The following is a 14133-nucleotide window of genomic DNA, read 5'->3' on the forward strand; positions in this document are numbered from 1 at the left end:
GAACTTTACAGGGTACTTCATAAATATAGAAAGGCTGTGTGATCTCTCAAACATCAATAACGAAAATAATGCTTCACTATACGTGAATAAAACTTTGGGAAATGGTGCCCATAAAGAAAACCTACAGGTAATCTGTATCCAACTTTCCCAATGAGAACAATTTTAAAAGCTAAACAAAATGTCTATTTGTAAATAATCTTGAGAGTATCAGAGCTTTAACAAAATCATGAGAAAAAACATCTGGGAGAAGATGAAAATGTTAAGAGGCGGGCTCAGTATCGGGGATCACTTTTGTCTAAGGGATGTTTGTCAAGGTGAAAGAGGTGTTGAGAGACTGAGCATTTAGTAGTCTTGAGGCCAAAAGTTGAAGTCCACAGCCCACCAAGGATAGGCGCTCTGGTAAACCCACTACATTTTATGAAAAATAAAAATAAACCCATTTTTGAAAGAACTGTGTTATCCAACTTTGAGCCATTTTGGCTGCCCAGAAAAATCTCAAGCCGTGAAAACATGGACTAAAGTGATCCTAGACTGTAATGTCCCCAGGCACCTACCTAACAGAAACAAATCTAAACTTTCTCAACAGGCATAATTCATCATCTTAGGCCTCAAATTATTTCTACAAACACAATTTTTAATATAATGTACATCATGCAATCAAAGATACAACAAGTCACACAAGGAGAGAAAATGAGAAACAATAAAAACAGCTCCTAAGCATCTCCAGAATTTGGAATGATGGCATACAGACTTTAAAATAGCTATGTTTACTGTGCTTGAGGAAAAAAATCATTAAAAACTTTGTAAAATAACCGAACATTCTAAAAAGCAACAGAGCAGATTTGCAAAAGAACTAAATGGAAATTCTAAGACTAAAACAATGTAACAACTGAAATAACCTGATGGAGGAGTTTAACAGCATATCAGACATACCTGAAAAGAGAATTTGTGAACTGGAAGATAGTTTTGGCGTGAACTAAGGAAAGGCAAATGTTGGAATAAATAGAAGAGCACATTGGAAACATAGAGACCATGGAGAGAAAAATCTAACATTGGAATCCCAGAAGGAAAAGTTAGCCAAAGCAATATCGGAAATAATGGTTGAGGATTTTCTGCTGAGTCCACAAATTCATGAAGTCCCAGGAACTTCAGGCAGAAAAAAATAAGAAGAAATTCACACCTAGAACCATTGTATTAAAACTACAGAAAACTAAAGACAAAGGAAAATCTTAAAAGCAGTTGACAATAAAAGTTGCCATTAGAGGAACAAATTAAACATCTAACTGACTTTTTACCAGCAACAATGGAAGCCAGGAGACAATGGAATCTATTGTTAATGGACTGAAAGAAAATACTGCCAACCTAGAATTCCATACCAGGAAAAGTATCCTTAAAGAATGAGAATGAAATCAATCATTTTAAGAGAGATAAACAATCAGAAATTCTTTACCAGCAGACCACATTTAAAAAGATACTAATGACTGTTCCTTAGGCAAAAGAAAAAGTAATCTCAGATGGAAGATCAGAGATGTCAAAGGAAAGAAAAGCAGTAAAAATAGAGGAGTCAGCAGGCTGACTTCTGTACAGGAAAGTGATGTTGAAGACCTAAAGGAAGCTGACTTACCAGGTGAGGTTACCTTCCCCCTGTATTAATGAGAAATTATATTTGGCTATCCTCTGAAACAAAATAGTTAAAGCTAATCTTTATATCACATTTTGGATATTTTTTGTTTTTTACTGTTTTGAAGAGAAGAAAAATTAAATGCCATGAAAAAAAGACCAATATTCTATACTACATGACTTTTAAATCTAAATGGCCAAAGAGACCATTCACAAGTAATAACAGAGAAAATATGTCCAATAGTTTATTAGCTAGAATCAGGTTCAAGTGTCTGTGGGGTGAGACTTAGGGGTGGAAACAGGTGAAACAGAGGGTCCTTACAAGGTTTGAGATACCTGTTCCTCATTAAACCACATATTTATTATTAATTGATAAAAACAGATAATGAGTTAAGAAAGGAAAGCTAAGAGAGCCAAGTTTCTAATGGATGTGGAGATGTTACTTAGTCTGGCACCCAGTAGCTGTTTTCTGTTACGTGAGTTGGAAATATATTATAAATGCAACTTTCTGATAGCCAGGATATCAGAGTAAGATAAGCATAGCTTTTTCCAGTGGTTTGTTAAAAAAGAAAAAAGTGTAAATAGTAATGTTTTGGGGATAACTTACTTTTCAGTATACACTACATAGACCCTTACTGTCCCTCCCATCCCTAGAATTTTAGGATTCATCCTACATACTGTGAGAACATCAGGCCTGAATTATTGAGATACAAATCCTTTGTTCTAAGGATAAGCTGGGGGGTACCAATAATTGCCTGCCATTGTTCTCAAAGGACCTCATTACTGAACAGAATTATTCCATCCACAGTGGTGTTGCTGAGTGACCCTCAGTGCAGTCCTGTCTCAACATTACCCACTCTCTCAGCCCACTTTACTTCAAGGTGTTTCTATAACATGTCCCTCTGCTCCCTTAACATCAATGGCTTAACTGAATCAGTTCAGGAATGTCCTCTGTAGGCAGAATAGCTGAAGGGTAACGCAGACATTTGGCATCAATTGAATTTTACCCACAGAGAACATCATTGTCCCCGGCAAAGGAGAGAGGGAAAAATGGCCCTGTGGCACTCACTCACCTGCCGGAGTTTGGTTCCCACCATGGAGGCACTGCTGTCCAGCACAAACACCACATTCTTAGGTAAGGGAGGAAGGTCTTTGGGGGCAAAGTAATGCACAAAATAGTCGTTTAGAACCTGGGGGTGGAGAGAAAGGAAAAACGGTAGCACCCAGAATAGGTAGAAAAACTAAGTAGAACGGACAGCCCATGGAACATATAAAAGTCAAAGACAGCATGAAATGGGGTCTAGGGGCTGATTCCACACCCAGGGCAAAAGGATCTATGGTGCTGCTCCTTCCAAGAGAATGAATTGCTAATTTAATCTGTATAAGGATAAAATCATCCCTTAAAAATTTATTGATTATGTTGACTAATTCAGTTTAAATTATCCATCCCTTTCTGCCCCCTTGTCACTTGGGAATCCTGCTTCCTTCATTGTCTGGTTTTTACCAAGCATCTTACAAGTTGAGACGTCAAGGTTATCTACATACTGGATGCACAAAAATACATTTTACTATTCTGACCCTGTCCCTGGAGCAATAAAAGCTAAAGGGAAATGAGCCAGGGACCAGTCTCTCTTAATTAAAAATGAAGAAGAGGTAAAATTCTAACTTCATCTAAAACATCACAGAGAAAATTGTAGATTTCGTTTGCTCTCCAGATTACTGAAGCAGTAAATAGATACCCTCAGCCTCCAGCCAGGGAACACCAGTAGTCTCCTTGGAGACACATTTGGAGTTAAAACAAATTTCCTAAGACTCACAAAGTTCTGTCACCCTTAGGTAAGTACTGGAAACCCCAGTTCTGAGTCTAACTAGAAGAATCAGGCAACGAACATGAAATATCAACAACGAACCCCTTACCTGGATGTCTCCAATGCTCTGTTCCCTATGGACATCATATTGAACGATGAAATCTCCCAGAATGCCATTCTGGGCGATCCTGGCTTGTTGTATCACAGAAGGCTTAAAAAAGACTTTGGCGAAAGTTTCATTTTGGTTGACAACAGTAGAAGGAGGCAGCCTAGCACCACCTGCAAACAAGATATACGCATGATTAATAACTGAACAGATACATTGTGTATGTTTGTATATATAAAGGTTTGTATTCCATATGAACTTCCTAGACTTTGTACTGATAATACATCACAATACAAGAGATATGTTATCGTATATTTCACCTTTACGCCTCCTGTGAAATCTTTTCTTATGAGAATTTTTAAACACACAAAAGTAGAGAAAATAGTACAATGAACCTTCATGTACCCATCACCCCACTTTAATAATCATCAACTTTTCATCAATCTTTTGTATCTGTTTTTATGTATCCCCTCACCATTTTTGCTAGAGTATTTTAAAACAAATCCCAGACATTGTATTTCATCCATAAATACTTCAGTATGACTCTCTAACTATAAGAACTTTTTTTTTAGCAAAACCATTATCACAAGTAACAAAATTAATGCTTGAGGCCTTATTATAGTCGAATACTCAGTCTGTATTTAGATTTTCCTGATTCTTCAGAAAATGTCTCGGGATGGTTGGTTTGTTGGAATTAGGATCAAAACAAAGTTCCCACGTCACATTTGGTTTATGTTTCTTAAGTCTCCTTTAATCTACAAGTGTGTCCACCCCTCTCCCCAGCCTTTTTTCTACTGCTACGTATATGTGTTACAAAACACTGGTCATTTGTCCTATGGACTTTCTCGCATTCTGTATTTCATGATTGTTTTCTTGTCTTGTCTTTTAACTTGCTCCTCTAGTGCCTTGTACTGTAACATCTGGGGGAGCTAGAAAAAATACTGACGCCCAGGCCAAGAGCTCATTTAACTGGTCCAGGACACAGCCTGGGCCTCAGGACTTTTAAATTCCCCATGTGAGTCTAACGTGCAGTCAAGGCTGAGAACCACAGCTCAATGCCCTGTCTTCCTTGTGTTCTGATAGGTAGAGCTGGAGGCTTGGCTAGAAGTGGTGCTGAGTACTGACTACTTCATCACATCAGAAGGCACATAATAGCGAGTCGTCCACTTTTAGCGCTGGTAAGATTGATGGTGGGTTCCCGTATGGTCCACCTGATCACCCATGATAATGTTCCTCATTGATCTTTCACTTAAGAGTTTTATCAATTGCTGATGATGTTTGCTTAGATCCACTATTTCATTAGAGTTGCAAGAGGTGTGTTGTGATTCTGTCCTTTCTTCCATATGGAATACTTCCATAAAGAACACCTTTCCTCAAACAATCATTTGGTTGTCCTACCATACGGGTTGTCCAGACAGTTTATGACTCTTTAAAAACAATCAAACAAACAAACAAACAAAAACAAAAAAACACCTTTCCCAAAGCTTTCCCCAGCACAGATCTTAAGATATAAATTAGAATCCCACAAAGATAAACAGATAAACAGATTTCACGTGATTTAAGAAAAAATAGTGAGATGACTTATTAAAGCAAAGAGCATCCTGTTTTTAACGCCTAAACTTCATTTCTTGTTAGAACACACAGAATTATTTCATGGACTACCCACCTTTACAAATCCAAACACCACCATGTCTATATATTTAGAAACAGAAACCCAAACTTTTAGGTCTGCATACACCATAAAGAATAGGCAAATAAAACGGAGAATTCATAAACAACAGTGTATGCGGAGACTTTTTAACCCAGATACTGAACCAAAGCCAGACTTAAAACTGCTGCAAAGCATCTTAATATTTTTTTAAATCTATTCAAGTTGATACCATGGAGTAAACTGACAAGCAAAGTTCCATCCCTAAGTAGCAAAATGAAAAAGGAAACAAAGAATAATGTGCCTGTGGTAATTTGTATTTAAGAATAACTTTCCTTCTGCTGAGGGTTTATTAGTCTTTAAAAACAAAGGAAGTTTAAACATTTTCTTCCACAAAACAGACAATTTTTTTTCAGAGACATTTAGGTATAACCTTAACAGGAACCACAGAGCAGACCTGAGTCTTCTATTATTTGTACTTAGCAAGGGCAGGAATTGGGGGAGGGACCAGAGAGCCAGCAAATAGGAGCGTTCATTCCTGTAGAAAGACAGCTGTATGGAGGGTCTTATGCTTCCAACAGAGGTGCTCATCTGAAGACGGGACTGGGAAAATCTCGATGACACATTGACAAGTGCCAGCCCCCTGTTCACCAGCCTGGTAGATGGGAGGATGGAGGGGAAGGAAAACGGGCTGAAAAATGGAAAAGTCCTCGAACTAGAAGGAAACTTGCATGTTCTCCGGAGTCAACCTCTCACTGATTATTGTCAAAGCACCAAGAATGAGAAGCATAACACACTAGCTAAGCACTCAGGATCATGAATGAATGAGAAGGCCCTGCATTCAATACTGGCTCTACCTCTCATTGTCTATGGGACTTTGGGCAAGTTACAGAGCCTTGGTTATCTCATCTGTTAAATGGATTAATGGTCTACCAAACTCACACTATTGGAAAGATTAAGTGATGTAATGTACTTAGTGCCCTTCTGATTCACGGGAAGCAGTCGTCCTAGCTAACATTACTAGGAACCTTAAATATATACAAAATAGAAGAAAGGTCAAGGAATTAAATGTATGACAATATGTCAAAGTTGGGATACTACGAAAAGGAAAGAACTGCTATTTACAACACAGTTGAATCTCATAGACATTTTGAGTAAAGCATGAGATACAAAAGAATATTTTCTATGCCTCTATCTATATAAAATTCAAGAGCTGCACAATTTATTCATGGCAATTGGAGTAGAATGGTGGTTACCTTTGGGGGTGAGGAATGACTGGGAAAGAGTATAAGTCAATCTTTTGGAGTGGTGGAAATACTCTCGACCTGGAAGTAGCTGAATGTGTGTGTACATATATAGAAATCCATCCAGCTGTACACATAATATGCAGTCTGACAAGTTCGCAAACTCATCCTAGAAAAAGTGCTACATACCTCATTGCTGAATATCACTACGGTCACCTTCGAAGTACTTCCCTTGGAAAGCTATGCACTGACATCAGCGCCTAGTCTCCCCTTCAAAGCAGTTTTGGAACTTTTTATGAAATGGCCATCAGAGCAGTCGTTGTATTACCCTTAATGTGCTGAATGTCATCAAAATGTCTTCCTTTCAATATTTCCTTTATCTTCAGGTAAAGACAGAAGTCATTGGGGGTCAGATCAGGTGAGTAGGGAGGGGTTTCCAATACAGTTATTTATTTACTGGCTAAAATCTCCTTCACAGACAATGCTGTGTGAGCTGGTGCATTGTCGTGATGCAAGAGCCATGAATTGTTGGCGAAAAGTTCAGGTCGTCTAACTTTTCCATGCAGCCTTTTCAGCACTTCCAAATAGTAAACTTGGTTGTTTGTCCAGTTGGTACAAATTCACAATGAATAATCCCTCTGATATCAAAAAAGGTTAGCAACATTGTTGCAACAAGTTCACAAACTTAATTGTCAGACTATGCATACACTTTATTCTACATGAATACCCCAATTTTTTTAAAAAATAAAGTCATTGGGAGCTGGATAGCAGAATATATTAGGTGCATTCAGAGTAATTCCAGCTGGCAGAACTCGGACTAGGGAGAGAGTTCCCGGGAAGCACTTTTCGTGCAGCATCAGTAAGCTCTAAGACACGTGTCTTGTTGGCAGAGGCCGCTTTCACAGCTCAGTTCATTAGAAGTGTTGGAGCCAACCCTGGGTGACTCAGTCACCCGCCGGGATGGTGTAGAGCAGTTCTCACGATGTGGTCCTGGACCAGCAGCCTCAGCGGTACCGGGGGACTTGCTAGAAATAAACTCTCGGGCCCACCCAGAAACCGTGAATCAGAAACTCTGGAGGTAGGACCCCAAAGTCCTATTTTTAGCAAGACATCAAGGTGATTCTGGTTCCTGCACAGAGACAATGGTCACATGTTTTTGATGTATGTAATTGGGTGGCACTCGATGGCCTCTAAGTTTAACATTTCACGATGTCTGACAATTAAGTTTGTGAACTTGTTGCAACGATGTTGCTCACCTTTTTTGATATCAGAGGGATTATTCATTATGAATTTGTACCAACTGGACAAAAACAGTTAACCAAGTTTACTATTTGGAAGTGCTGAAAAGGCGGCGTGAAAAAAGTTAGACAACCTGAACTTTTCATCAACAATTCATGGCTCCTGCATCACGACAATGCACCAGCTCACACCGCATTGTCTGTGAGGGAGATTTTAGCCAGTAAACAAATAACTATATTGGAACACCCTCCCTTCTCACCTGATCTGGCCCCCGATGACTTCTTTCTTTACCCAAAGATAAAGGAAATACTGAAAGGAAAACATTTTGATGACATTCAGCACATCAAGGGTAATACGATGACAGACCTGATGGCCATTCCAGAAAAAGTTCCAAAATTGCTTTGAAGGGTGGACTAGGCGCTGGCATCGGTGCATAGCTTCCCAAGGGGAGTACTTCGAAGGTGACTGTAGTGATATTCAGCAATGAGGTATGTAGCACTTTTTCTAGCATGAATTTGTGAACTTAATTTTCACACCTCGAACATTACTGTAATTAGATCTGACTCTTTGTACTGTCAGTATGTACCTACTTTTTCTTGTTTCAATCTCTCATGGAAATGCTCTTTACAACTACCATGAATTAACACCATTCATGGTTGAATGAAAGCACTGGGGATTAAAAAGTATAATTTTTCTCTTCATAATTCATTTGACTAGGCTCTTTGATATAAGCCATGAGAAAGGGTAGTGTATTATTAGTTTAGTTTCCTACTGACCTCTGATGTTCACTAGTTCATGATGAAAATTCATGAGATTTCCTCTAAATGGGCCTATTTTATACGCCCAAGTTGGGGGCTGATTCTCATTTTGGTCACTCACTAAGGGGCCTAGCTCCTGAGGCTGACTTCCACCCATTAAGAACCACATGGTCAATGAAACCCAGTGAATTTTCCACTCCCTCTTAATTTGGCTAGGAAAAATTCCAGAGTAATATCTCTAGCAAATAAATTTCTCTTATTTGAGGAGGAAAAACAAAAAAGTCAATGAAGTATAGTATAGGCTGTCCCACCATCACTGACCAAAATCCCAAAACGGAATGATACCATTCAGCTTTTCCTTACTGTTGACCGCCACAAAATAGTTCACAGGCGTGATGAGCTTTATTAGCAGGGCCCTCAGCAGTCATGGGTTGTGTTCTAAAGATAATGAACAGGGCAAGGGAAGAGGTTGGGAGCAAACCAAGTGGGAGAATCTGACCTACTTGTCTAATGAGAAGCCACATATCTTTCCCTCCTGTTGGTTTTTTCCTTCATGCCCACTTGGTTTGGAGTAGGAGTGAACTGTGGCAATTGGTCTGAATTGGAAGAAGCTGAGTCTTCTAACGTCATCTTCCTGTTCTAATCCAGGCATCAGTGGTCTCACACAAGATAACCTTTCGGGGGGCACACAACTGCCTCCAGTGTGTCCTCAGTGATATTCACTAATGGCTCTTTCTGATTGGCTTGAATAGTATCTTTGTTGCTACCAGCAAAGGGTAGTTGCCCAATTATTCTCAGTCCCTTCTCAGGTCACCAGCATCCCCATGATGCTCTCTTCCTGTCGAAAGCCCGGAATTTTCAAACAAGAAAATATGTGTTATTGTAGAAGCCACATACTACTGAACAAAGTGGGCTCTCGAGTGCTACAGACTCAAAATGACTAACTTAACATCTGTGAGCCTCAGTTCCACATCTGTTAAACGGGAGTAAATCCACGTCCTAGAATCAATGTCAGAATTAAGTAAGATCACATATACAAGGAACTGAGCTTGCTGGCTGGCACATAGTAGGTGGCACACAGCTACCTCTGATGGTAGCAATGAAGATACAATTCGCCACTTATTAGCCACCAGCCTCTTCCCCTTCAGAAGTAGCTTCTTGTTCTCTCTAACTAGAATGAAAGGTTACTCATGAGTTTAAAATACTTTGATAATATACATGTTACATTTTGCCACAATGGGTTTCTCTACACCACTGTGGGCTTAGTAAAAACAAATAGTCGTTATTTGCAGGGGATAAGAGGCACACTTCAGTAAACATGCATAACAGAAATTCAAGAATGTTTATATACAGAACAATCTTTATATAAAGTGCAGTGCAGTTAGTAGCTTCCCAAGAACGCCCTGAAATTATATACAGAATTTTGCATGAAAGCATACGTGTTTGTGTTCTTTCTGGAGAGAGTGTCCATAGCTTTCACCAGATTCTCCAAGGAGTCAACATAAGGTTAAGAACCATGCATACAGTGTGATTAAACTTTCCTCTCATTGGTTCTCTTTTGTAATGACAGGCACTTCATATATTTTGTATGAAGGGTGAAGAAAACAATATATATGTCCTGGAACATGGATGTTATTCACAAATAAACATTCTCCTCCTAGACAACCACATTGGGGGGGACGGGGAAGGAAGCCAACTGCTATGTAAAAATAACTAAAGGTGAAAACATTTAGGAGCAAAGAACCACAGTCAAGGACGTCAGTTGGAAGCCACGCCCCTTTGAGTCCATGGACAGAGGGATTTCCTGCCCTCTGTTTCCTGTGGACCCTGGGGTTCCCTACGGTTGGAGAAAAGCAGCCAACACCTGGTGATTGTACAAAAGAATTTGCACACAAACACTGTCCACTCATTTCCCCTTGGAAAAGTGGCTGAATTATCTACGTTTGTTCATGGACCTGCTCCCCTGGACTTCAGTGGGGAGATTTCTTAAATACAGGGCAGTCAAAAATACTGAGAATAATTGGGCAACTATCTCTGATGGTAGCAATAAAAACACAATCCAAGTAAATCACCAGAGTATTAAAAGAAACGGTAATGGGAATGTAACGTACAGCATGGTGACTATAGTTAATAACACTGTACTGCATATTTGAAAGTTGCTAAGAGAGCAGATCTTAAAAGTTCTCATCACAAGAAAAAAAATCTGTAACGATGTATGGTGATGAGTGTTAACTAGACTTATTGTGGTGATCAAGTTGCAATACATACAAATATTATTACATCATTATGTTGTACACCTGAAACTAACATAATAGTGTATGTTCTTTATACTTCAATTGAAAAAAAATATTGGCTGGGTCTCAGAGTAAAGTGAGACAATGAAGATGAGAAAGCATTTGGTTAAATACCTTCAAAAGTCCCCTATTATATATAGTTTTCTCATTGGAAGGGGGTTTTCTTCCCTATATTGATATTTGGTATTTTACATCCTCTAGGAAAATACCATCCTATAGATATGGCAGCTACATATAGTATAGAATAATAACGTAAATTTACAGTTAAAGGAGTTCAAATTCAACTCTATCACTTTATAGTTAAGTGGTGTTTGCCCAGATTTCTTAGTAAAGCAGCTTTCTTCACCACTTATTCAATGCTCTTTCTTCCTAAAAGAATACATTACTGACTCTCAGTTTTCCCTCTTTGATTTACTTCCCCAGAGAAAATGTGCATGAAAACGAGCAACTCACGCATTCTAAAAGCAGTTCACCCCTAAAAACATGCATTATCCCTTCCCGATATCATTTCGTGTCCATTGAGGACCTCAGTACTAGATGCCCTAAGCACTTGAAACTGAACCAAAAGTAGCGTTAGAGCAACAAAGGAGTAGGAGGGGAGAGGTTTCTGTTAAATTCCTCTACATTGTCCTTGGGCCTGCAGGTAAAACACAGCCCAATCCTTCAGAAAACCTGGGTGTCATTTTATAGATTCAACCTTACAGAGGGTTTTCTCTTTTTATTGTTCAAAATTGCCTACTTGATACTCCTAATAGTACGGCTATTATCAAAAAAAAAAAAAAAAAAAAAACAAGTCGTTGGCGAGAATGTGGAAAAACTAGAACCCTTGTGCACTGCTATAAATGTAAAATGGTATAGCGATATGGAAAAATGTATGGCGGTTCCTCAAATAATTAAAAATAGAACTACCCTATGATGCAACAATTCCACTTTTGTTGCAATAGAACTGAAAGCAGGGTCTTGAAGATCCTACATGCCATGCTCAGAGCAGCGTATTCACAATAGCCAAGAGGTGGAAGCAACACAAATGTCCATCCACAGATGATGGATAAACAAAACGTGGTCTATCCATACAATGGAATACTACTCAGTCATAAAAAAGGAAGGAAATCCTGACACATGCCACAGTATGCATGAACTTTGAGGACATTATACTAAGTGAAATAAGCCAGTCGCTAAAAGACAAATATTGTATGATTCCACTTATATGAAGTACATTGAGTAGTCAAACTCATAGAGACAGAGAGCAGAATGGTGGTTGCCAGGGACTGGGGGAAGAGGAACAGGGGGTGGTTATTGAATGGATATAGAGTTTTAGTTTGGTAAGAAGTAAAAATTCTGGAGATTGTGTGCACAACAACATGAATAAAGTCAACACTACGGAGCTGTACACTTCGAAATGGTCAAGATGGAAAATTTAATGCTATGTGCTCTTCACCACAATTAAACACTTTTTTTAATTATTAAAAATTGCTGACTCTGGTTCCTCAAGGGCAGTGACAAAAGGTAGTCATGTTTAGGTTCCAAGTGTCTAGCACAGTGCCAGGAACATGGTGAGAACTCAACACAAGATTTTTGAACGTGTAACGTGAAGATGACTCAACACATTGGTATATAGTCTGGCAGACGGACAGAGGAGCCCTTCAAGAGGATCACCTAGAAAGTGTTTTGGTGGGTGTGGCAGATGCTCTTGGTAACCAGTGTCACATGCCCTAGACCCATCTCTGGTTTCAGCCACAGCTATGGTGGACAGTGCCATATGCCCAGACAACATCCCACCTCACACAGCAGGAAAAAGGAAGAAACAGATGAGGTCTCCCAGAAGAGTAGGTTGCTCACCAATGTGAAGTTAAAGAGAGAAAGCCACCCTTCCGGGTCTCTCTGAGCCATCCTGCTCACAGTTGACCTTGACCGAACTACAGCCATTGTCAGAACAAACAAGATAACATGGGTTCTCGTATCGGTATTAAAAACCAAACAAAACAAACCCAACTATGAAGGCAAATGATTCATACCTGAATAATTTCTGCACTGAACAATGCTGGAAACCCTCACATAACAACCAGATTGTTTCCTGGCAAATGCACAGAGGCCAAACAGGGCCATGCCCTTCCAGCTGCAGAGTGGAGGCTGGATGGGGGGAGGGGAAGGCACGGAGCAGCAGGGAACTAGACCTGGGTGGGCGATCAGTCACAATGCAGCCCTTTAATAGGGCAGAGCTGCCAGATTTAGCAAATAGAAAGACAGGATGCCCAGTGAAATTTGAATTTCAGATAAAAACAACGAATGATTCTTTTTTCTTTTCTTCCTTTCTTTTTCTTTTTTCTTTTTTTTTTTTTTTTAGTATAAGTATGTCACAGATATTGCATGGGACATACTGTTTATCTGAAATTCAAATTTAACTGAGCATCCTGTATTTTATCTGGCAATCTTGGCAAAGGAAGAAGAGATCTAGATTTTTATAACCGTCCTTTGGAACCAAGTTCTGTCTCCTAATCCCTCCCTTCACAACAAAGTAAGAGAGCTGACAAAGTTCATCAACTTAAACCAGAAAAGTGTTGAAAACCTGATAGCCGTTTCATTGTCAACCATGAAATTTATTATTATTCCTAAGGTCATTTGACAAATACTCAGTGAGCGCCCTTTGTATGCCTGACACCGTGCCACCTACCTAGGATACAATTCTAAGAAAACCTTCACAACAAAAGGCAAAGTCATGAGGTTCACAGACCAAGCAAAGAAAAACATAAAATTTTAAAACAGATTCAATCGACCCTGTCTAGGGCATCTGCTGAAATACAAGACACTGTGCTGGTCTCCAGTCAGAGGTGACTTGATCTTGCGGGACATGTGGCTGGTCACTAGCGTTTTCTCAAAGACCGCTACAGCGTCACCAACCTCATCTTCCACCAGCCAAGGCAATGAAACTGTATTTTGCATGGTTCTCTTCTTTCTAAATAAGCTTCTCAGTTCTTAGGATTATCTGAAGGTCAACATTGTATAGGAAGTTTACATAGGGGTGATACAATTGAAAAGCAAGCCGTAGGTTGAATTCCACCTAGTCCCATTATTTGCCTTCCCAGGCATGTAAAGGATGCAAAGCTGGACCCCTACAGAGCACAGCAAACGTGGCTTCCAGGGCACTTGAAGAAGTGGGATTCTAATGACCAAAAATGTGATATTTTTCGTTTTATGTTTTTGAGCTAAAATTCATATAATATAAAATTAACCGCTCAAAAGTGTACATTTTCAGTGCCGTTTAGTACTTTCACAATGTTGGACAACCACCATCTCTATCCAGTTCTAAAATCATTCGCAAAGAAAACTCTGTAACCATTCAGCCGTGCCTCCCCATTCCTTCCTCCCCCAGGGCCTGGCAATCACCAGTCTGCTTTCTGTTTCTATGGATTTACCTA

The 14133-nt window shown here is 39.4% G+C and overlaps 1 protein-coding gene across 1 annotated transcript in view; it reads right to left on the reverse strand.

The window, feature by feature from the left end:
• ITIH5 (inter-alpha-trypsin inhibitor heavy chain 5) overlaps positions 1 to 14133 on the reverse strand; it is a 78200-nt gene that overhangs the window by 35680 nt on the left and 28387 nt on the right. The window contains exons 6-7 of the mRNA XM_033100724.1: positions 3538 to 3707; positions 2694 to 2810 (exon numbers count right to left, since the gene is read on the reverse strand). Of these exons, the coding sequence (XP_032956615.1) occupies positions 2694 to 2810; positions 3538 to 3707 (287 nt within the window). The remainder of the gene's footprint in view (positions 1 to 2693; positions 2811 to 3537; positions 3708 to 14133) is intronic.

Source organism: Rhinolophus ferrumequinum (assembly GCF_004115265.2).
Source record: "Rhinolophus ferrumequinum isolate MPI-CBG mRhiFer1 chromosome 5 unlocalized genomic scaffold, mRhiFer1_v1.p scaffold_110_arrow_ctg1, whole genome shotgun sequence".
Lineage (NCBI taxonomy): Eukaryota > Metazoa > Chordata > Mammalia > Chiroptera > Rhinolophidae > Rhinolophus > Rhinolophus ferrumequinum.